General features: G+C 40.9%; 2 protein-coding genes and 1 long non-coding RNA gene across 4 annotated transcripts in view; 2 read left to right on the top strand and 1 right to left on the bottom strand.

Moving 5' to 3' along the window:
- The window catches only part of ERN1 (endoplasmic reticulum to nucleus signaling 1), a 32,044-nt gene extending 29,257 nt beyond the window's left edge, over positions 1-2,787 (top strand). The window contains exons 20-22 of the mRNA XM_053994773.1: positions 388-511; positions 755-822; positions 1,030-2,787. Of these exons, the coding sequence (XP_053850748.1) occupies positions 388-511; positions 755-822; positions 1,030-1,236 (399 nt within the window). The 3' untranslated portion in view covers positions 1,237-2,787. The remainder of the gene's footprint in view (positions 1-387; positions 512-754; positions 823-1,029) is intronic.
- A 1,314-nt stretch (positions 2,788-4,101) lies between these two features.
- LOC128816988 (sterile alpha motif domain-containing protein 9-like) lies at positions 4,102-12,966 on the top strand. 2 transcript variants are annotated; one of them, XM_053995039.1, is made up of 4 exons: positions 4,102-4,334; positions 5,481-5,633; positions 6,871-6,915; positions 7,399-12,966. In XM_053995039.1, the coding sequence occupies exons 3-4, from the start codon at positions 6,912-6,914 to the stop codon at positions 12,054-12,056; spliced, it is 4,662 nt and encodes a 1,553-aa protein (XP_053851014.1). In that variant the 5' UTR covers positions 4,102-4,334; positions 5,481-5,633; positions 6,871-6,911; the 3' UTR covers positions 12,057-12,966. The 2 variants fall into 2 exon arrangements, with proteins under 2 accessions (XP_053851014.1, XP_053851013.1); XM_053995038.1 differs by lacking the exon at positions 4,102-4,334 and having other exon boundaries at positions 5,370-5,633.
- A 1,579-nt stretch (positions 12,967-14,545) lies between these two features.
- LOC128816990 (uncharacterized) lies at positions 14,546-20,508 on the bottom strand. The gene is made up of 2 exons (XR_008440065.1): positions 17,008-20,508; positions 14,546-15,235 (listed from the first exon to the last, which is right to left on the bottom strand). It is a non-coding gene; the product is annotated as an uncharacterized LOC128816990 (long non-coding RNA).
- Positions 20,509-22,117: the final 1,609 nt, after the last annotated feature.

The following is a 22,117-nucleotide window of genomic DNA, read 5'->3' as shown; positions in this document are numbered from 1 at the left end:
GATCTTTCAAAGGGAGTCAGAGCTGATGTTACCAAGGTCAGTTGGTGGGAGGAAAGTCTCCTCCAGCAGCTGCAGTATCCACAGAGACCGTGGCCAGGAGGATTTTCAAGAACAGGAGTGAGCAAGCACTGAATCCTGATGTGGGGTGGGAAGTGGCTGAGGACTTGAGATCCTTTCCTGCCTTAACTTCTCTGTGCTAAAAAGGCTTTGGCGGAGGGTGAAACAATCTCAGAAACTTTTGTATCCTATTCCAAAGCACCGTCATGGAGTGAAGTGGAATTCTAACTTAACTACCAGGACAGGCTCTAATGGGCCAGAAGCAGCAATTTGAAAATATTGGGAAAAACTTGGAAATAAAACTAGAAATAATCTGAATGTCTCTTCCAGGATGTTAGTGACCGGATAGAGAAAGAATCTTTAGACGGTCCAATAGTCAAGCAGTTAGAAAGAGGTGGAAGAGAAGTGGTGAAAATGGACTGGAGAGAGCACATCACTGTTCCTCTTCAGACAGGTAATGGACAGCATTTTGTCAGAGTGGGAATTACCTGCTGTTCCCAGTTTGCTGGGGCAGGAAAATAAGGCTAACACTCTCTCAGTTTTGGCACATCACTGTTACTTGTCAGTAAAATGTTTCTTCATATGCAAGTACGTGTTTATGTACTGAAACACACCTACAAGGATCTGTGGCTGCAGACATACTCCCCAGCACCTAAAACTGCATCACAGCACAAAAAAAAATTTGTTTCTCTTGCAGATCTTCGAAAATTCAGATCCTATAAAGGTGGCTCTGTCCGGGACCTTCTGAGGGCGATGAGAAATAAGGTAAAGGAGTCTTTTCTTTGTGCACTCTGGGTTCCTGCTTCCAGCTGCTGTTGTTGCCAGCCTGTATCAGACCCTGATTTAGGTACTGAGCTCCTTTACAAGAGCCCAGTAGAGGTTACTGTGTCCAGGAACACCAACAGCTCTGTTCACAAGAGGCTTCTGAACAAACTCTGACTGAGCTTTTCCCTCTTCTGTTTTCCTCCCCAGAAGCACCATTACAGGGAACTGCCTCCCGAAGTGCAGGAGACCCTGGGCTCCATCCCAGATGATTTTGTGTGTTACTTCACAGCTCGTTTCCCTCGCCTGCTCCTGCACACCTACCACGCTATGCACATCTGCTGCCAAGAAAGACTCTTCCAGCATTACTATGCTGAGGACTCTGCAGAGCTGAGCCTTACAGGAGACACGGTTTGAGAGGAGAGGGATGGAGCTTTCTTCTCTGGGACCAACATTCCAAGCACAGGCCTACCCTTAGCAGGGAAAAATGGGATCAAAGAGCTGAATTCTCTCTCTCTGAAGAAACCGAGCTTGCAAAAAGTGCCTTGTACCTGTGGCTGTGCTGGATCAGGAGATGGTGGAGTTCAGGGCGTGAGTGGTAAAGCAAAGAACCCTGGGGATGGAGTTACTGACTCCAAGGCAGTTTTAAAGACTCTGGAAATGAAGAGCAAAAGCTGGATATAACCATCACCCAATATCCCTGTACTGTACGTGATTTTGTAATGGATGTGTTTTACTACCAAAAAAAAAGTCAAATTCAGTGATTGAAATAATGTAATTACTTGGGAGCCCTTTGGTTGTAGCAAATTATCTGAACCTGCCATTTGCACTGCTGCCACATTAGGCACACCACAGTGATTGTAAAGGGAATAGTTCATGATTATCCAAAAAATGGTTTGAAAGTACCATTTCTGTTTAACCAGTACTACTCTGGAAAGTTATTCCCTTATCCTTGAGCAGAAACAATTTTAAAAAATACTGACTTGAAATACCAATTCAAGGTTTTCCTACTCTGAAAATAAGCCTTGTTGTTTAATATGAAGCAGTATTCACAGAACAGGTTGAACAATCCTCCACTTAACTCACAGTTTGAGAACAGATCTGCTCAAGTACCTGCAGCAAACACCAGTGGCAGCTGGAGCTGCCTGTGACTCATTAACTGCAAATGTCCCTCGAGGGCTAAGAAAAGGCCACAGCCACAGAGCCAGGGGTGAGATGAGTCCTAGGAAAAAGAGCTAAACAGGAACCAAGAGCTGTTCAGAGCAGTGAAGTCAGGGCAGTGTTTAAGGGGTGCCATAGAGCTGTAGCAACCCCGTTTCTTCTGTGTGTGGGCTGGTAATTCCATCCATGGGACCCCGTGTGCTTAAAGGTGCAGTATTTCTTTACACGGGCCCTGAAGCTGTGACAAAGTGTCACTTGTGCTAGGATGAAGAAATGCTGAATTCTAATGTAACTGGGGTGTTCTTTTACAATATATTTATTTAATGTATTTATATTTATTTAATTTTTACTACAAAGTGGTATCAAATCCACATGGTACAAGTATGAAGCATGCCAAATCAGTCTTAATCAGTTTTGTGTTTATATTTAATCATCAGATAACAACTGGAAGAGGAAAGTGATACTGCATCTTTCAATGAAATTAATTGAAGGAGAAATTAGAAAGTGAGAATTTGTATGACTGTGCCATTGTGTCTTAAATAAATTATTGCTAGTAATACCCCATGTATGATGGGGTATGTACAGCTGTTTTTCTGGAGATACTTTACAGGATGTTTTTTTCCTGCTTTTACAATGTGTGAGAGCAATTTACCTAAGATGCCAAACTGTGCAGGTTACATGTTCTAAAGCTTGAAAAAATAATGGTAATTTTACCTAAAAAGATTCAAAGCCTATTTCATATTTTTGTATTCCTCATGTAAAGGACTTTTATAAATCTACTAAATAAAGACTCCGATTAAAACCCCACAGCTTTTAGTGCCAATGTGTGCCCAGGGAATCCAGCAGGCCTGGAGCTGGCAGAGCTGGCAGGACTGAGCAGGGAAGGGGCCAAGGCCTGCAGCAGCCTGGTCCTGCCTCCCTCGGGAAGGGACATGTGCCCTTTTTGAGCCTGCTCAAACCATTTCCTGCCTGCTGATCCAGCAGAGGATGCAGGAGTAGTTCAGGTGGGGGGAGCCTCCCCGAAGGCCCAAGAGCCTCGTTTGTTACTCTGACAGTCCCCAGGCACCAGCCCTCCCCAGCCTGGTGGCTGAGGCAGGTGCGCGGGTGAGATACAATGGCAGGACTTTGTGCTGCTGTGAGATAAAGAAATACCCAAAAATAAACGGTTTTGGTGAAACTGAGCTGATACTGAGCACGTGCTTTACAGGAAACAGACACTAAGACAGTTCTGCTGCAGCCCAGCCTTCCTAGGCCCCGGTGGCACAGAGAGCTGGGCTGGGGAGCCTCTCGACCCTGCCAACCTCTCCACTACTTGGTGAGGGGGCCTGGAGTGAGTAGGTAGCTCATATAGAGGGCAGTAAGTGAGATGGACCTGAAAGTTTAAAATGCAAAACAAAGAATATATCCTGTGAAAAACGGCAGTCACTTGGTTTTTAAAATTTTAAAAGTTTAATAATAATAAAATGGTTATAAAAATAGTAATACAATTAGAGTAATAAAATTTAGAGTTAGGACAATTGCAAGACAATAAAAAGCAAAGAATTATGGATGTCTGGATGCTCTCGGGCACTTAAGCCATGACAAGCATGCCTCGTGAACAATGGAATCACCCTTAAAACAATACACTGTTGTATATTAATATATACATGGTATATATTCATGGTTATGCAAACATTCTATTTAAAACAAGAAACTGTCTGTTGTATGTAACAGTTTCCTTTAATCCCCACGGCGTCTTCGAGTCTGAGCAAGGCCTGAAGAATGTAGCTTCTTCTGATAAGAAAACCATAAATTCCTCTTCTCTGGAAGATTTATGTGTTCTATGATGGTTACCTCCAAGCGAGTATCTCATGCCTTAAAAAAGCCCCCGCATACATCGTTTCTATTTCAACTACTAGAGCTTCATTTTAACTACAAAACTACATTTGCCACACTATTAAAGTGTTAAGACAGCACAACTAATCAATATAACATAATACATATAGTAACTATCTGCGTAGTGCCATATAATATGCATTTTTCACATATCCCACACCCCATCCTGACAGCTGGTTTTGGTGGGGCTAAGGCTACCCGTTTTGTAATCCGCAGTACCACCCAGCAGCAGCACTGCCCGGGAAGGGGGTGGAGACTTGATAACTCATCCGGCATATTTGTCTAAAGCAGCCTCCTCTTTCCCGGAATAATTTTCAAGAGATCCGGAGGAGCAGCAGAACGCCCACAGAGCTCAGAGTGCTGCCCGTGCAGAGCCTGGCACCAGGTGTTGGAGCCCCTTCCCTGCCTTCCTCGTCTGGAAACCTTTCCCTGCGGGCAGACAGCGCTGGAGACACTCGGCCATCCGCGGGCTCTGCAAGGTAAACCCTCCGTGCGCTGCGACCCGCGGGGTCATTCTCAGCCGGGCCGCTTACTCTACTGGTATCGGCTTTAACGAAAAGTGAGGCTGTCCCTCCACTGCCGCCCGCCCAGCTCTGTTCCCTGGCCACCCCACTGGGCTGCTCGGCAGCACTCCACGGGACTGTGAGCAGCTCGGAGAGGTGGGAGCGGGACGCAGAGCGCCCTGCCCGCACCCCCTCGCTGCCCACGCGTGCAGCCCGGGGTACCAGAGCCCACTGGAGCACGAACCCCGACTGCTCTTAGAACCAGGAGGGATCAGGGACCCGCGGGCCCCCTCCAGCCGTGCTGCCCCAGCCCGGCTCAGCCTCAGTTCCAGTTTCGATTCCCCGTCAAGGCTCTTCGTTCTGAAACGCTTTCCTGACGTCAGCTGTCACAGCGGATTGGGGCACAGAGAAAAGGGCGGGGCGGGATTCCACTGTACAAGCCCAGCCCTGGGGGGTGGCCAAAGGCCCTAAAAGATCCATATTTCAGGGACATTTTTAGCCCCCTTTCTCGGGGAAGGCTGCACCAAGTGTCCGTGGAAATCCATCTCCCACTATTTTCATAACCAGCCTGTTTACACGTACTCTGAGGGATGCCTTATACCTACAGCACATCAGGGAGTCCCGTAACAAGCTCCCCTCGCAAAGCCACCCGCTCATACCAAAGCTCCAGCCACGCTGTGCCTCAGCCAAGGCTGCTACAGGGCTGACCAGATGCAGAAAGGGTTAATGTGCACTTGTTGGCCTTTTTCCGGCATACCCTATTCTTCCAAAACCAGTGTCTCCCCAAACCACTCCCTTCTGCTGAACCCACCTCCTGCCAAGCCTTGGTCCTGGGGAGTGAATTCTTCTTCCCCCAGTTACCTGCAGATAACGTGGAGACCTCGGCCAGCTGCACTGGTGGCTGCTCCTTTTACACTTGCTGAGAGCACTGTTTGACACCACGAGCTGCAGGGGTGGAGCTGGCTGAGCTCCTGCACCAGCTGAACCAGAGCTGAGCCTCCACACTACAGTGAGAGAAGAAAGACTACCACCACCACAGTGCACCTTTTACTGTGATCCCAGTGATGGTTACTGCTGTGAATGCCACACTGAGCAGGTGTATTTAACCCATTCCTCCTGCAGTACAGAATAGGTTGTCCATGCTGCCACTCATCTCTGAACCACTGGAATGGAGACTGGACACAGGAAGGATGCCATGACTCAGGGAAGGACACCGCACTAAACAAAAAACCTGCTGGGTTGGGCAGTGAGTCCAACTGCTCCTTGGAAATTCTGGTAAGCACCAGAACAGATGTGGGAAAAGAGAAGGAGCAGGGGAGAGTGTACCCACCAAAAAAGAGAGGGGAAAAAAGTGAGTGTGAAGGAACAAAAGGCAGGGAAAGTGAGAAAAAGCAATAAAAAATAAGAGATATGTTAGGAATGAATTTCTATATATCTAACTTAATAAACAACAAAATTGAATTTAGCAGCAATTTTAATTGAACAGCAATTTTGTATAAATGAATAATCAAGCATATACAAAAATTTGGCAGTGATTAATTAGGTATGATTGAGGTTCATATAAAGCATAAGCAAAACCGACTGGGGTACGGGGAGGGTTTCTCACCCTGCCTCACGTACGAAACAAAGCAATCCAAACTAAACCTTATATACTGTGTGCCAATACATATTCATCAATAATTTTCCATAAATCTCCTATTTTCGATTCTTGAAATCTACATCACTATACTGCATAGCACATGCTCCACTTGTTGCTGAGGGGTCTTCTGGCTTTTTGGTGGTCTTTTCAGAGGAAGGCTCACCCTCTTCCTCACTGTCCTCTGAATAACCTGCAAGCTGGCATGCACATTAACCTTTGTGTTATGTAAAGTAAGCATTATGTTCCAAATAAGCCTTATTATTTCATAGATAAGACCATATCTGGAATTGTCCCAACTTTGCTCATCCCAAGGCCGGTTCTGCTTTGGGAGTCATCCCGACTTTGTCCCAAGGCCAATTCTGTTTTAGGATCTTGCTTATCTCAATAAATACATCCTGCATCCTATTTTTCACATGTAACATCTGCAAAGAAATCTATCTGCTTTGTAACAGTAATCACATATACTTTTCCTTTTTATTTTATAACAATTATTTTCTAAAATATTGATATAGTTACAATTTAGTTAGCATGATTCATATCCATTTATCACAGACAGAACCTGGGGGATACAGTAGTAGGGGCCTCCTTTTCTCCAGTATTTAACAGAAGGAACTGTTGGGCTCAGCTGTCAGCACAAAACTCTACAGCAGCCCCCTCTTTCCTTCCCATCCACGTGTCAGAGGCAGGAGCAGCTGCCTTCACACAGGCACACAGAAGCAGCACAGCTGGCAAGAACAGGCTTTTAGAGGTACAGAAATGACCTTGGACAAAAAGGTGGGGAGGAAGTTGAGAAAACACACCACCAAAGTCAGCTTGAATTATCATTCAAACGTGAACTGTAAATCTGAAGACTTACTTTTTCCACCCCTCTAGGGTTTTGTTCAGTAACAGCAGGATTTCCTTCACCAAAGACAATGGGTATGTATTGCTTTCATAAAATTTCTAATTTGTATGTAGCAATTTGCTTTTTAATATCTGCATTTGAAGGATTTCTCTCTAGTGGGGAACTAGTCAGTACTCCTACCATCTTAGCTATCCTCATTTAGGAGAAAATTATCAGACTCAAGTGGGTAAATGATCTACCCAAACCTGTCCAGTTTAGGGAATCTAGCCCTGTCAATTCCCATAAACCTTATCATTCCCTGCAAAAAACATTTTGGGTTATTTCCTTGACTCCTTTTGAGGATCATTTCCAAGTCTCCTTCCTAGTTTCCTGCTTTGCTGATTTGTTAGTCTTGCACCATTGTTTAGAACTGCTTCTGATTAAGGTTATGGATACTTTGTCATCAGAATTTGTGAAGTTAAGACCTGCTCTCTGTGACTGGTAGAAAGACATTCTAACATTCAGTGTGGCCAAACAAACATTAGTTTGTATTAGTAACACGTGATTTTAACTTCTAGATTACAAAGCGTTACCTGTGAGTGAATGGGTTGAGAACCATGTCAAATGTTGGCTGGAATCCACCGGAATCAAGAAGGAGTATGTAGATAAACTACATGCAGAAGAAGTGACAGGTCCAGCACTAATGGAACTGGATGAGTCTTTCCTCAAAGACATAGGAATGAAGAAAGGCCAAATCCAGATTTTAATCCACAAGAGAAATGAACTTCTGCGGCTCCAGGACAATGCACAGCAAGCTGAGGACTCCAGCAGCAAAACACCCGACAGAACAGATGCACAAACAGGCCCAGCCAGAGCCAGCAATGCCCCTGCTCAGGGCACGGCAACTGGAGGCAGCTCTGGTGCTGTGGGTACAACCAGCAGCGAGAACACAGCTCCTGCTTCTGGCAAGAAGCAAAAAAGAAGCAAGAAATCCCAGCTTCAAAGAGCTGATGAAGTTTTAGAGCTCAGAAACTGTCGGCCTTTTAGAAGTCAGGATACTGATTTCAAATATGTGAAAGACACAGTTCTTGCTCCAGAATCAGGAGTCAGTGATTTAATCATTCCTTGCCATGAATACAAATCTTGTGACACTGCTGCAGAACTGAACAAACATCAACTGCAATCAAAATTTGCTTCTGAAGTGATACGATTTGCTTCGGCTTGCATGAACATTCGAACAAATGGCACCATCCATTTTGGTGTCATGGACAGTGTTGAGGACAAGGGCTGGAAACACGGACAGATTGTTGGCATAAAGATCAAAAACCGAGAAGACTTTGTTGATGCGCTGGATTATATAGAAAAGTGCTTTTGCAATAATTTACAAGAAATTGCAAGGAAATGTATTCACCCACCTGTGTTTGTTGAAGTGATCTCAAAAGACTCTCAGGAACAAAGATTTGTAGTGGAGGTTGACATTGAACCAACATTCAGCTTGGTAAAGAACAATTGTTTTGAAGTTTATTTGCCAAAATACAATGAAAGCAGTCAGAAGGTGATCCTGACCAAAGAACCAGCTCTCTACCAGAGACTGGGAGCAAAGTCTGAACCTGTGCAGCGCAACAAACTCACTGCTTTCATTCAAGCCATGCCAGACAGGGATGCTCAAAGAGAAAGAGCTGAGCTCTCCAGCACACAAGTATCTACAGAAATAGCTCAAGATTTAGGAAGAAAGTTATCAATTCTATTAAATGATGGCAAAAGCCACATGGATGATTCCCTACGGTACATCCTTGTCACAAACAGATGTGAACAGGATAATCTGAACTACATCAATTTTTTAATGCACTTGAACATTTTCTGTGTCTTTGACTTTGATGAACATTCCAATGTGTCAGGGCTGTACAGCAAATACAAAGAGCACCATGAAACAAGTTCGTATTTTTTACAGGATTTTTTCAAAGAAATTAAGACTGATAATTCTCCCTCTCAGAAACTGTTTGATCAGACCAGCTGGATATTCTGCAATGGGCGCAGTGACTTCCTTGGGGATGAAGAACCTTGTGATGAAAATAAATGGATTAGAACAAAAAAGAAATACCTGAAGAAAATAATTACTTGTATCTGTGAGGAAATTCTGCCGGAGCGCTCTTTCATTGTGCTTTTTCTATTGCTATCACCAGTGCAGAAACCACTTGTGGACACTTTTCAGGAATTCTATATAGAGATGAATGGCATGGAGTACATCATCTGCATTGCAGAGTCCAAAAAAATTTACAGAAAGTGGGCCAATCTAGCTCAGGAATCCTGTAGCATTGAAACACTAGAACAATGCAGTATTGTGGGTATGAAGCTCAGTCACGTAGATGCCACCATCCAATCAATGCTGCCTTCTACGGCCCAACCCAGACACCTGCCAGCTTCCACTGGAGGCGTGTGTATACTTCCCTTGCGGGAAGAAGAGAAACTGTACTCTCTAGAAATCCTTTGTGCTGACCAATGTGATGATATAAAATATAATCTTTGGACTGATAAAGATAAACAAGAAATAGAACAAAATTTTTACCGTGGGGGAAAAATCAAGTGGGAAAACTTGTGGCTTGCTGATAATAAACTCTGTGGGGATATCATTGAACGTGAAGCATGCACGGAGGCAAGCAAACTCTTGGATGGCATTTTGCAAGGAAGTGGACACAATTATTCTGTGGCTAAACTAAAGATATTTCACCATCCTGGGAGTGGTGGAAGCACAATAGCACGGCAAGTTCTATGGAAAAGCAGAAAGCGTTTTAGATGTGCTGTTATCAAGACCTCATATTCACCCTCAACTGTTTGTAATCATGTGCTAGCCCTTAGAGACTATGAAGAAAAGGAAATCACTCGCAGTTTTCCTGTGCTGCTCTTGATCGAAGATTACGATGATGAGTACTTTGATGAACTACAGAATGACTTAATGGAGGCTGTACGAACCAGGAAAATGAATACCTCCAGGCCTTACTTCATCCTCATATGCTGTAGACGATCCAATGATCCTGAAAGGCTTTGCAAGGCTTCGCCACTAGACACAGTTGCTGTCACTCACAAACTGACAGAGTCAGAGAAAAATCTGTTTAACACCAAACTTGTAAAACTGCAGCAGAAATATGCTGAGCCAGAATTCATACTTACGTTTGTGCTGATGTGTGAGGAGTTCAATAAAACGTACGTATCTGACATGGTAGAGCACATACTGCAAGGCATCGACCCTTCCTCTCGTGACACCTGCTTGATGCGTTACATTGCTCTGCTCAACTGCTATGTACCAAATTCATACATTTCACTGTCACACTGTGAGGCTTTTCTGGGGCTGGGGGCATATACAGAGAGTAAAGCAAGAGCATACGATTTCAAACATCACTTGAGTGAACAAGTAAGAATGATTTTTATTGAGCTAAGGGAAAGTACCCCTTATATTTCATCTATTCGGATAATACATTGCCTGGTTGCAAAAGAAATTCTGCATCAGCTTTCAGGGAATCAATCACTAAGTCAACTTGCAACAACTCTTCTTCAGGAAAAGGTACTCTTTGAAAACAGATTTGGACAAAGAGAATTCATAAAGTTTATCAGACATCTGTTTATTCGACGTGATAAAAGAAGCAGGGGTGACAATACTGATACACTCTTCTCCCCGTTCATTGAACATGTCTGTGAAGCTGAAGACTGTGAAAAAGCCATTGCTGTTTTAAAAGCTGCATATGAGCTCCTTGGAAAAGATGCTTTTTTTGCCCAGCAGCTTGCCAGACTAAATTACATCAATGAAAAATTTGAAGATGCTGAATACTGGGCAAAGGTCGCAAAAACACATTTGCCAACTGATTCTTTTATTTTGGATACAGAAGGTCAAGTCTACAGGAGATGGTTTAATTTCTCTGTGGACAAAATGACAGAGGAGGACACCCCTGAAAGGATCACTGAGAAGATATTGATTGCTCTTAAAGCTATGAAGTGCTTCAGAGCTGCACAACAGGCAGCAAAGGAAGAACGTGAAAATATGAACAACGCTGGCTATTTTGGAGAAGTAGAAGTAGGTTGTCGCCTTCTTCGATTTTTGTCCACACTGCCTGTATTCCACAGAAGTCCAGAGGGAGAACATACTGAACTTGTGAAATATCTCACCACAAATTACATTCCTGAAGACATAAAAAGAACATGGGAAAGGCTTCATTCCTGCTTAAAAGGCTTGCAACAGAACCTGTACAATGCTCTGGAATGGATTTCAGAAGAACTAAGTTATTTCCAAACAGACAAAAACCAAGAGAAGGATGATGAAAATGATAAGGAAGAACAAATTCATAATCCCAGAAAATGGTTGAGAAGGCAGTCAGCGGTATATGCTAAATTCTTCATCTCAGCATCACTTAAAGATGACAGCAACAGTGGTCCTGACACTCAGCTCATGAGACGCATGAGTATTTATGGGAGTGGTGGAGGAAATGTCACCAATATCCTGTCCTTCTTAACAGATAAGAAAGAGAACAGGTCAGCTGAAAAGCTAGAAAGGATCCTTGATTTCTATCCAGAAAACCCTCTGAGGAACAGGCTAGAGGACAATGATGTAATCAATTTTATTTTGTGCCACATCACATTAGCCTGCTTAGCACCAGAATCAGCCAAACTCCTTCCACTGCCAATTCTTCGTGAGCTCAGTGTAAGATTCTTCAAAGGAAAAAGGCAATTTCCATCAAGTGCCTATTTTTTGCTCACCTTGCTGTACTGGCCAGATGAGGTATTAGACAAAGAGCCTAATCCTGAGAAAGATGAAATTTTAACTTCAGCGCTTCAAACCCTGAAACGCTTATATGACATCAAAATGAAAGATGTTCCTACCAGAAAGAAAAGAATCTACACCCCTTTTTTTCTGGGAAAGGGTTATGGCTTACAAAAGATAGTGCACAAAAATAAAATTGAAAAATTGATGGTGGGGTCCTTAGATGAGAGGAGAATGAAGTGGCTCCATGGAACTGTATGGAATATTTCCAGAATTCGTGACAATCTCAAAAGAGTTTCTGGCTGGACCAAGGACAGAAATTTATTTATACGAGGTCATGTGAAGGAACTCCGTATCTTGCCACTCCATCATGAATCAGTGCCTGCTGGAAATGAAAATGTGACCTTTTACTTAGGCTTTTCGTTTAATGGTCTTGTTGCTTTCAATATTGAGGTTGAAAGTGATCCAGCCATCAGAAGAACCTAAGGTATGTAGTACAGTACTGTATGCACTGTGCTTGTAGAGGGTACAGCACTGGAATTGTCCAGTCTCATATTTAAAACTAAAAGTGGACTGTTCCTGGGTAACTACCAGGCAACAAGAATATCAGAATTAACAACTATAATAGTGACCAAATAACTAAAAAATTGAAACTATGAGTAGAGTGAACTTTGAGCCAGGCCTTTGATAGTTTTGGAGTTCCAGAAAGTAAGATTTCAAACCAAAGACAGCAATTGATCCCTTTCTTCTTACTTCATTTAAGTTAATTTCTGCATAGTCTTGATCAGTAAAAGAATTTGTCCAGTGTTAACTAAATTTTTCTTCCTGAATCAGCAAGAGAAAAATGAACTCATACCACATACACTGCTCTCTGACATGTACCATGCATGAAATAACTACCGACTGCAAAACCAGGGTCAGTACGGAAGCAATTTTAAAGCTGACTTCACAATCAGACTGATAAAAAACAGGTCTCAAATTCTACATAATCCTACATTGCTTCTCTGTGTAAATATTACTTTACTAGACATCTGTATCTGGGGTGGGGTGGAGATATGTGAGCAGAGTCATGGGTGACATAAAGATGATTTGTAAGCACTGTTATGTGTTTATAGTCCAAACAATTCCTGCACTTGGTGAAATTATTTTGCATTATCATCCAAGGAATGCCACAGAATACAGAACTGAAATTTGTCTATAACATCCATTATGTTTGAAAAACACAAAGGAGGTTTTCAGTGCTGTGTTCACAACCATGATGTCACATTCAGCTTCTAATAAAAATGTGTGTGTCGTTGCAGTTTCACATTGTTTGATATAAGATACTGTGACTAAAATTGCCAAAACTCATTGTCATATAACTTGTTTTAATCAAATAAATATCTTTTATGAAGGATTACCATTTCTATGTGAGCTTTATTACCCTACCTGAGCATGTATGTCCAACAGTAGCTAGGTATCATTTGCTTTTCCAACTGCAGCCAAGATCTGCAGCCAGAAACTGTAAAATGAACTGCAAGCCATGGTGAATTCAGAAGGAAGATGATGGAAGATTATTGTCTAGTCCAAGCCTTCACATTCTGGTCTCGGGTAGGAGAAACAATTGCCAGAAGCAAGAGCGCTGAAGGGCCAGAGAAATCCCCCTCTGCTCCCCAGCCCTGATGCAGGGGACAGGAGTACATTTGAGAAGGTAACTGGGCAAAGGCAGCTTTCCCAAGTCTAGCCTGGGGCATTAGGATGGCTTCAACCCAGAGCAAAAACAGGACATGTAAACTTACTGAAAAGCACAGGAGTGAAAAGCAAAGCATTGACTGCTCACCACATACACAACCTGCTCAAATACTGTGACAAAAACACAGACTTTCTTTTTGAAAAGGAACTGTTACCATGATGAAAAATTACAGCCAACTTGGCCAGGAGAGTCTGTTGTTTACTGCCTGCACACACCCAACTCGATTCTGCAGACAGCAGTGCTTTGCCCTGTAGTCCACACTACAGCACAAGCTTGAGTCTTTGAGGTATAAATAGGGGTCTTGCTTTTCTTATATGCCCACTTTTACCTTTTAAGAAATTAACAGTTTAGATTCAAACTCTTCGTCCACCCCCAGCCCTACAGAAAAAAAAAAAAAAAAAAAAACCAAAAAAACCAAAAAAACAAACTGAAACAAATTTTAGAGAAAAAGTGTAAACTTACAGATTAACTCTTGGGGTCCCACATTGCAAGAACAACCAGCTGAGGTTCACAGGGCAGCAAGTACAGACCTACTTCCTACCAGTCATGTTCATATTTAGGAGGAGCTTAACCTGCCAGGCAACACACAACTGCCCTTGCTCTAACTAGCTCTTAGTACAAATGCCCATTAAGAACTTCAGCACAGCAGCAATGTTCACTTGAAGGGTCCTCTACTTCAACTCCTCGTCACACATACCCAATTCAAAAAGCCTCCAACTGGTCCATGTCATAGCATTAAAATATCTGTTTATCTTCCCTTTACCACCTCTCAGAAATTCACCTATGAGTGAACAGTGGTAGCTAAATAAGACCAACCAGCCTAGCACAGTAATCCATTCTTATCCCATACACAGGAGGTGCAAGGATACCCACCTCCCAAGCTACCTCATCTCTCCGTCACTTTGCTCAAAAAGGGTTTAGAGCAGAGCACCTCCCAGCATGCCCATGCCACCAACTTTTATGAAAACACTGTTAGAAACTTTTCCTCCATATTCCAACTCTTCCAATTTCAATAGCTTTTTATAGTCTGCTTAGCAGCAGGACAGCAGATCAACAGCAAAAGGAAGTTAAGGTTAAGAAACTGGATTCACTTGTCTTCCACTTTAAGTCAGAGCTCACACAAATGAGTCTCTACAGCTTACAGAGAATCAAAAAAGCTGGTGCCAAGTTATTCTCACCATAACATTTGTTGCAATAATAATTTAAATAGGTTTTCAACAGGAGAAAAAAAATACACAGAAACAGTGGTTCACTTCTGTTTAATCAGAGACTGTTACAAAATGATCACACATTACAGATGGCTATATGAAGAACAGTTCAGAGAGGGTTCCCAGTGGATGCAAGTGATATTAGCTCTGCATTTTCTTCTCATCTTCTTTGTAAACTGAACGCTATAAAATTAAGCTTGTTATTGTTACTATTATTTGCATGCATTAAAGTGATGCACATACTTACCAGTCTCTTTCTTGAATTAAATTCAACATCAGTATTTTGCCACCACCTGTCTTTTGAAAAAGATCAGTAATCCCAGCCCTTTCATACCACTTAACACAAAAGCAGAATCAAGTTACAGAAAAAAACCCTTCACAACACACTAACTTCTGTGGCCCTACTGCTACTGACAGGGGACACTATTCACTCATGTGCTTAAAGGTCCTTTATGAAGGTACCAAAACCAACTTGGAGTTTGCTCATTTTGAGTTTGCTGCACAGTGACCAAAACGCTAAAAGGGCAACTGGGAGTCAGCAAGGAGTCTAAGGAAATAATGGGAAATGACAAACTGTTCCAAATACACAGTACCAGAACTGGGAGGGAAAACTGCTGAACCACTTTACAATGGACAGCTGCTCTAATGGTGTGTCAGAAGTTGAGCTACAATTTAACACTGCTCACCTGGTAATCAAAGTCCAAGTTTCCAGTTTTGTTTTGGTCCTATCTCAAAAGAAAATAAACTTTATTCTAGCAAGAAGTACCATAAGCAATTGCCATTTAAAGTTTCACAACAAGATGACTTTCTACCAGAGTTCTACTATGATCTATCCTGGAGAAATGCACTTTTTTTTTTTGTTAAGACACTGGAACACACTCTGCCCTTTAGTTATCCCCACTGACTGCCAGGCTGGTGTACAAGTAGCACAGGTCTGCATCCAGCCACTGCCAAAACCAGGACTTGATAAGGTAACTGAGCAGCTAAAAGCAGTTACTCACTCCAACTCAGTACTGAGCACTGCATTAATGCTAGCACTGGCCAGGGTCAACCACAGATGGTTTAAGAAATACAGATACATTCTGTTAACAGGGTATGCAAGAATAAAAGGGATACCTACACAACAACATATTCCTTTCATTCTTGCATACCTGCAATTAAGATTAAGCAAACAGAGATAAAGCTAAATTGTAAATATTAATGTATGACTTCCCTTTTTTCCCCCTCCTAGGAAGAAAAACCTATGCAACATTAGTCAGAAATTTGCTGTAGCTCTTTTTGAAGACAAAGCCATTGAATGTAAATTACCAAGAACTGATGTAGAGAAGATGGCAGGCAATGGGCTGCAAGAGTAACTATTCTAAAACCTAGGAAGATACAATTGCCTTGAAACTGTGTATATTTTTATGATGAATTCCGCAGCACCGTTTAACATTTCAGAACCCTAAAACAAGCAATTCTGCTGGAAGTGGCAAGTCACTCATAAACCCATCTAAACCCTTCAGATGAGCTGGCGAAACTGAAGTGTCTGTTCAGCTATCACATAACTATGACCCTCCCAGTACCAACTAAGTAATTACCCACCAGTGATGTCAAAAGCCTCTCAAATTCAGAGTGGGACATCATGGCCTCAAAAGTGAGTTAAAGCACAATCTTACAGCCCATCCAGCTGTGGATCTCTGCTTCATGCTACAGCATGGAAAAAGTTTTCATCTCTTCTACTGATATGTAGAGATGAGATATACAAAGTCTAAATAGAAATAAATGTGTGCAGCCATTCCAGAGAAAGCTGCATCATTCACAAAGAATCTTTCCTATTTTAAGGTATAAAACGTTCTATTAAATAGAAATAAAATACCAGAGTATCTGGGAATATGGAATAGGGCAGAATTAAAGTAGAAGCAGAGCAGTAAGTCTGATGTAAGATAAAACAGTTGGACAAAACCATGTTTGCAGGTAGCGTCTGAAATGAACGAAAGCAGTAATTTAAAAAGCACAGAAGAACAAGCTCCTGGCTTACCAGCCTAACAAAGTAAAAATCTGTGGGTAAGAAAGGGTAATTAGCAATAGCTAAAGAAAATTGAAAGATTACAAACTGCTATGGATTCTTAGAAACAGAAATGCTTAATCCCCAACACAACAAACACAGGGTTCTACTTGTTTGCTGATAAAAAACAGCCTCATTAATTACTGGCATGTTACCACAGTGATTTTGACTTCAGATTTTCACATTCTTCAGTAACATCAAAGGCTGCTTGTCAAGATTCTGTATTAAATTTTCCTTAAAGGTGCTTGAAGATATTTTTTAACTGTCCACAAGCATAGTTAAATCCATTATAGATCTTCCAGAAAAGTCTAGTCTGTTCACTCACTACCGGAATCAGTAGTAGGTAACAATCACATTTCAGAGACCAAAATTCCCCTCAGGTATTTAAGTGGTATCATTTGAACAAATTATTTCAAATAGGAACATCAGGTACTTACAGATTAAACTAACCTGTACTGGCAGTTCTGTGGAATTTTTCTTCTCTACCAGTAAGTAGCAAATGCTGAAATTCTGCTGCTAGTTAACAGAAACACAAATCGTATTAAACCAAGGTGTTTTAGCCATAATTTAGTTTTTTATTAAAAAAAAAAACCTGCCAAACTTCAATTACTGCAATTTGTTGCTTAAGAAAAGCATGTGAAGTAAAGGCAACTGTAAAACTACTTTCAATTTGCCCTTCTGACTTTTTATACAAAACCCATGAGTTCAATAAGGTCACCTGTTGCCTACTAAAAACATAAAGGAAATTACAATACTTACATTGCCAGGTTCCTTCATTAAAGTCTTAAAGTGTGTTTTCTTATTCTGGACTTTACAAGTGAAAGAGCAAAATGTATTTTTCCCCACTTAATTTTATGAGAAAGAAGCTAGAGAATTCAGTGCAAGTAATTCAATGAACAAAAGAGAAAAGAAAAAAGCTCTGCATGACATCTTTATCTCAAAGCATTATATAATTTCGTAAGTTGGGAGATGGTGAAATAGTTTCCTTTGGTTGTACTGCATTCATTTCAGGTAATTAAAATTTCTGTTAGCAAAAACCAGTTCTACATATTGGCTAAGCACAGCAGAAACGGAAATTTACAACCCATGCCCCTTTTCTGAATATGGTAGAGATTTAAGACAAAATTTAAGGGAAAAAAGTTTAAGATGTCAGAAGCTTGAACCTTATATAAGGCAGTTAGTTAGCTGTCAGAGACACACACTTTAACTGCTAACAAGAGAATTTATAAGGAATCTTTCAAGCTCTCAATGTCATGTGTTTCTTTGCTTTTTAGTTAGGATGACACTGGCATTAAAATTCTATTATTTTCTCAAAACTTTTTCACTTCTTTATATCCTCAAGAAAGAAAAACCTTAAGGTAAGTAAGTTCAAGACAGTACTTCTGCAGAAGTTCACTGCCATTAAAACAGCAGTGTTGCTGACTGTCACTACTGCAAGGAAGCCCGCAAGAATTTAGGAGGTTATTGTAAAAACTTGTTCAGAAGGTACAAGGGCCTCACTATTCACAACAGTGTCCAGGTATATAAGTACCAAGCCTGACAATTATTCATACCAGAGACAGTCAAAACTGACTTAGCAGGATGCCAGAAACAAATGGCTTGAAGGTAACACCCTGGATCCTGTGGTTCAGGACAGGATATGGCTGGCTGCCAAAGCAGCAGGCTCCAGTGCTCAGCCCCCTCAGCCACACCTTCACAAGACTGCAATAAAACTGCATTTCCTTTAACAGAGCCTTACTGGGAATATCTGCTCTGACAATCAAGACTGCACTAAGCTGCTGCTTACAGTGTGCCAGAAACCTCTAACCAAGTGTTTTTCAGAACTTCAGAAAGAACTTCATATACATTGTGCTTTACAAACACTTTGATTCATCTTGATCCCTTAAACAGCTGGCCCAAAACTTCCTTTCCTCTGAACTACTTCCAACCTAGCTCAACCGTGACAGACAGAACAGCAGTCACAGGCACCTGCATTCTTAGAGAACCCAGGCACTACCACTGTTTCCCTGGTCTGATTATTTTGATTCCAAGTATACAGATTTTTTAAAAGTTCTTCATATGTGATATGCACTTCATTTACCACATCTCCAAGTTACTTTTCTTGTTTAATAGATCAGGTGCAAATTTACCCAATTTAGCAGAGTATCAGTAACCCGTGCTCCTTAAAAGAAGTTATGTGCCCCTACTTAAGCTTAAAAAAAACCTGAACTCCAAGACCTCATTTTATTAATATCTATAAAAGTCATGTCACTGAAATACTGCCACCTTTAGCAAAGAAATTTCACTAACAGCAAGATGTCCAACTTTGTGATACACAAACTGCTGCAATGAAAGCTGCAATACTGGAATGTAACTAAGAACACACTTCATCCCTCAAAATAAAAAGGCATTTGAAATTTGCCTATTTTTTATTTTGAGACTCTATGAGATTCAGATACTTTAAGCAAGAACTACAAGCCCCACAACGTATTATTTTGAGTTAAACAGTTTCCTTAGACATTCTAGGGAAAAAAAGAACTAATTCAAATGGTCCTATAAATTAAGCAAGCAAAAGAAGTACTAGTTGCAGTAGTATATCTTGAAGAGTTGTTCTCATCTTCACTGTTATCAGGGGGAGCACCACAATGAGAATTAGCAAAGCAAGACCATGCTCAATAACCATTCTGAAACAATTAACATGGATACGTCAGTTTTCCAGTCAGACAGGGATTTTGGGGGGGCCTTCTACAGGAAAAGTGCAAAGGGCAGAGTACAAACAAAGAAAGGTACAACAGCAATGTGCAATCCATTCTAAGTTAATTACAACTCTATCCTTGAATTAAAGCTACTTGAAATCCCATTAGGGGTCATATTTAGCAAAATCTTGAAGAAATAAACAATTATGCTCATAAAAAAGCATCACCACAAACTTTTAAAATATCTCAAAAACTTTTAAAAAAAGTCAAACCAGACTCCCACATTTGTTTATTTACTATTTCACTGCTGGTATGCTGCAAGACCTCCTTAGGCAAACCTGCTGTTCTAAAGCTTTCTTTAAGTAACCTCAAGCATTCACAACCGAGGGATCTGCAACAGAATGAGCACCTTTTTCTTCACAAAGGGCAGAAATTTTTGCTAGGCACCGCGTGAAAGAAGGAACTTCAAATGAAGCTAATTCTGAATATGCAACAGAATCCCACAAGGTTTAAAAGAAAAGTTTTTCAACTCTTACTATTGTTGCAATAGTCAAAACATTTTCGAATTTCATGTATTTGAGATGGAGGAAAAAGTTCTCCCTGAACTGAGGAAAAAGAGACTGAGGAAAAGGTTCTCCCTGAAACTGGCAAGCTGAAAAAATCTGCAGCTTTTTCTCACTCTTCTATTCTGTGTTACCAGCTTGGACCTGATATCTATTTCTTCGCAGGGCTCTACATTAATATTTGTTGAGGTGCAGCTCACAAACACAGCAGTATTAACATCTTAACCTTCTTCAAAGAAACTGTATTCTGTAATTTGGGCTACAAATTTTTGTAGCAATTAACTTACTAGTTCAAATCTATTTTAAGCTTTTCAATAGATACATATCCTCAGAAGAGAGAACATTAATAACTGGTTACATGCCATCAATTCAGAGACTACACAAAACCCAAAAACAAATACAGCACAAATGCAATGCAGGGAACGATGGGGAGGGGCAGTGTGTCTTAAGGACGACCTGAGCAGCCTTGAAGGAAATGCATTCCATTAAGAGAAAAGGTACCCACACATCTTAAAACAGGTTCCCTCCCCTTAAGACTCTTAAAAACACAGTGATAATAAAAGGATAAATATTAATATAGAGCCCATCTACCAAAAGAGAATAAAAAACCTAAATTAAAATAAATTTAGGGGCCTTCACCAAACTTGCTGCAAGTTTGGGGACATAAATATCCAACAGCCATAAAGCTGTGAAAGCCCCCAGAATGAATAAAATAAATCCCACTTGCCTCAGACTGAACAGGGCAACACTGAGACTCTGCCTCAGCCTGTCCTATGGCAGGGCTATAGGAAGAAGAAAAATTTGAATTTTAGAAAAAACATGACCCAATTAAGTGAAAGACATGCATTAAAAATTAACAAAATTCCAGTGATCAAGCAAACAAAAGCAAATGACTGCTATAGCACCTCTTTTGCTAGGTCCAAACAGTATTTTTTGTAGTTGGTAGCTATTTCTGAATTGGACAGCTTGTTTTGCTTTGTATCTTGATCAGTGGAACATCAGTCAGTTGTCTCGGGGCATTTTTCCCCATAGCTGATAGTATTTGTTGCACTAGTTCACAAGAAGTTGAGTTAAAGATTCCACCAGCCACTGAAAATGTTCACCTTTGTCTTAGTGTTCATGTAGAAACTAGACCAGTACAATTATTAAGACATTTGCGAAGAAGTGTCATTAGTTACCACTTTAAATTGTGGCTCCAGCTCATGGACTGGTGTATCAAGTCTCAATTTAACTGAAGGTCATAACGACCTTCTTGCTGTTCATAAAACTGAAGTAATCTTGGTATTTTTGTTTTCATTTTGTATCCAGAATTATTTGATTCCTATAAAGAAACTGTAGGTAATCTATCCCATTCAATTTCATCCACATTTTAAGATAGTAAGTTACCCAGTTCTGTCTCAGTACTGCTCAAGAGCACACAGACTAAAATACTGGCAGAAACCATAGAAGGCATATGCAGCTGAAAGTGTTTCTAGAAGCTTGTTTACATTGTCCCATGCATGCACAGGGCGAGGAATATTTATCCACTGTTATTAGAGAAACAGCCCAGCCTCAAATTTATTATCAGCACCTAAAATATCATCTCTGGGGGGAACAAAAAAAAGTAATCCAAAGGTCTCTGAAGAAATTTTCAGCCTACATATGCCAGCTAAATAGTATTTTATTTAAAGCAACTTTGCCAATGGCAGAAGGCTATTCTAATGGCTGTATGGAAGAGTTACATAAAGAGTTCTAAAAAACAAACCCAGGCTTTTTCAAGGTTCTTTCATGCCAGTCTCATCCATTCTGCCCTAAAGATCAGCTGCTTATTATGATATTGTGAGACCATGCATAAAATAATTGAGAATCTTCTACCGAATCCTAGATGCAATAAATTCTGGCATGTTTTTTGTTAAACCTATTTTCCCACCCGTGTCTGAAATTTTCTTGTAGCCTAATCCTTTGTATTCAACGTTTGCATTATATTGCAATTTCAAGACTGGTCAAAATGCACTCGCAAATCTGAATTTTAATGCAAGATCTGCCATGGCAAATTTAGGCAACAACTAAAAAACAAAGCTTCTGCCTATGTAACTACATCACTAGGGTCCTGCAACAGCTACACAAGATATGCTTTTCTGTAATCATAAAGGCTTCTGCAATCTCTTTCCAGGAAAGGATTAACTAAAGCAAAACCCTGTTTTCATGGCTGCATTATATCAAGGATTTTGCTGGCAGAGCTACGTTGATTACACTTGGTACTGTAAACCAAGTCTTTGTCTTTATACAAGCAATTATTACATTCAAAGTAGTTTTACTGTTTTTGGGTAAATGCACCATAAA

Source organism: Vidua macroura, chromosome 19, assembly GCF_024509145.1.
Source record: "Vidua macroura isolate BioBank_ID:100142 chromosome 19, ASM2450914v1, whole genome shotgun sequence".
Classification (NCBI taxonomy): domain Eukaryota; kingdom Metazoa; phylum Chordata; class Aves; order Passeriformes; family Viduidae; genus Vidua; species Vidua macroura.
Note: the sequence above shows the minus strand (reverse complement) of the source record. Positions and strands in the feature narration are given on the sequence as shown.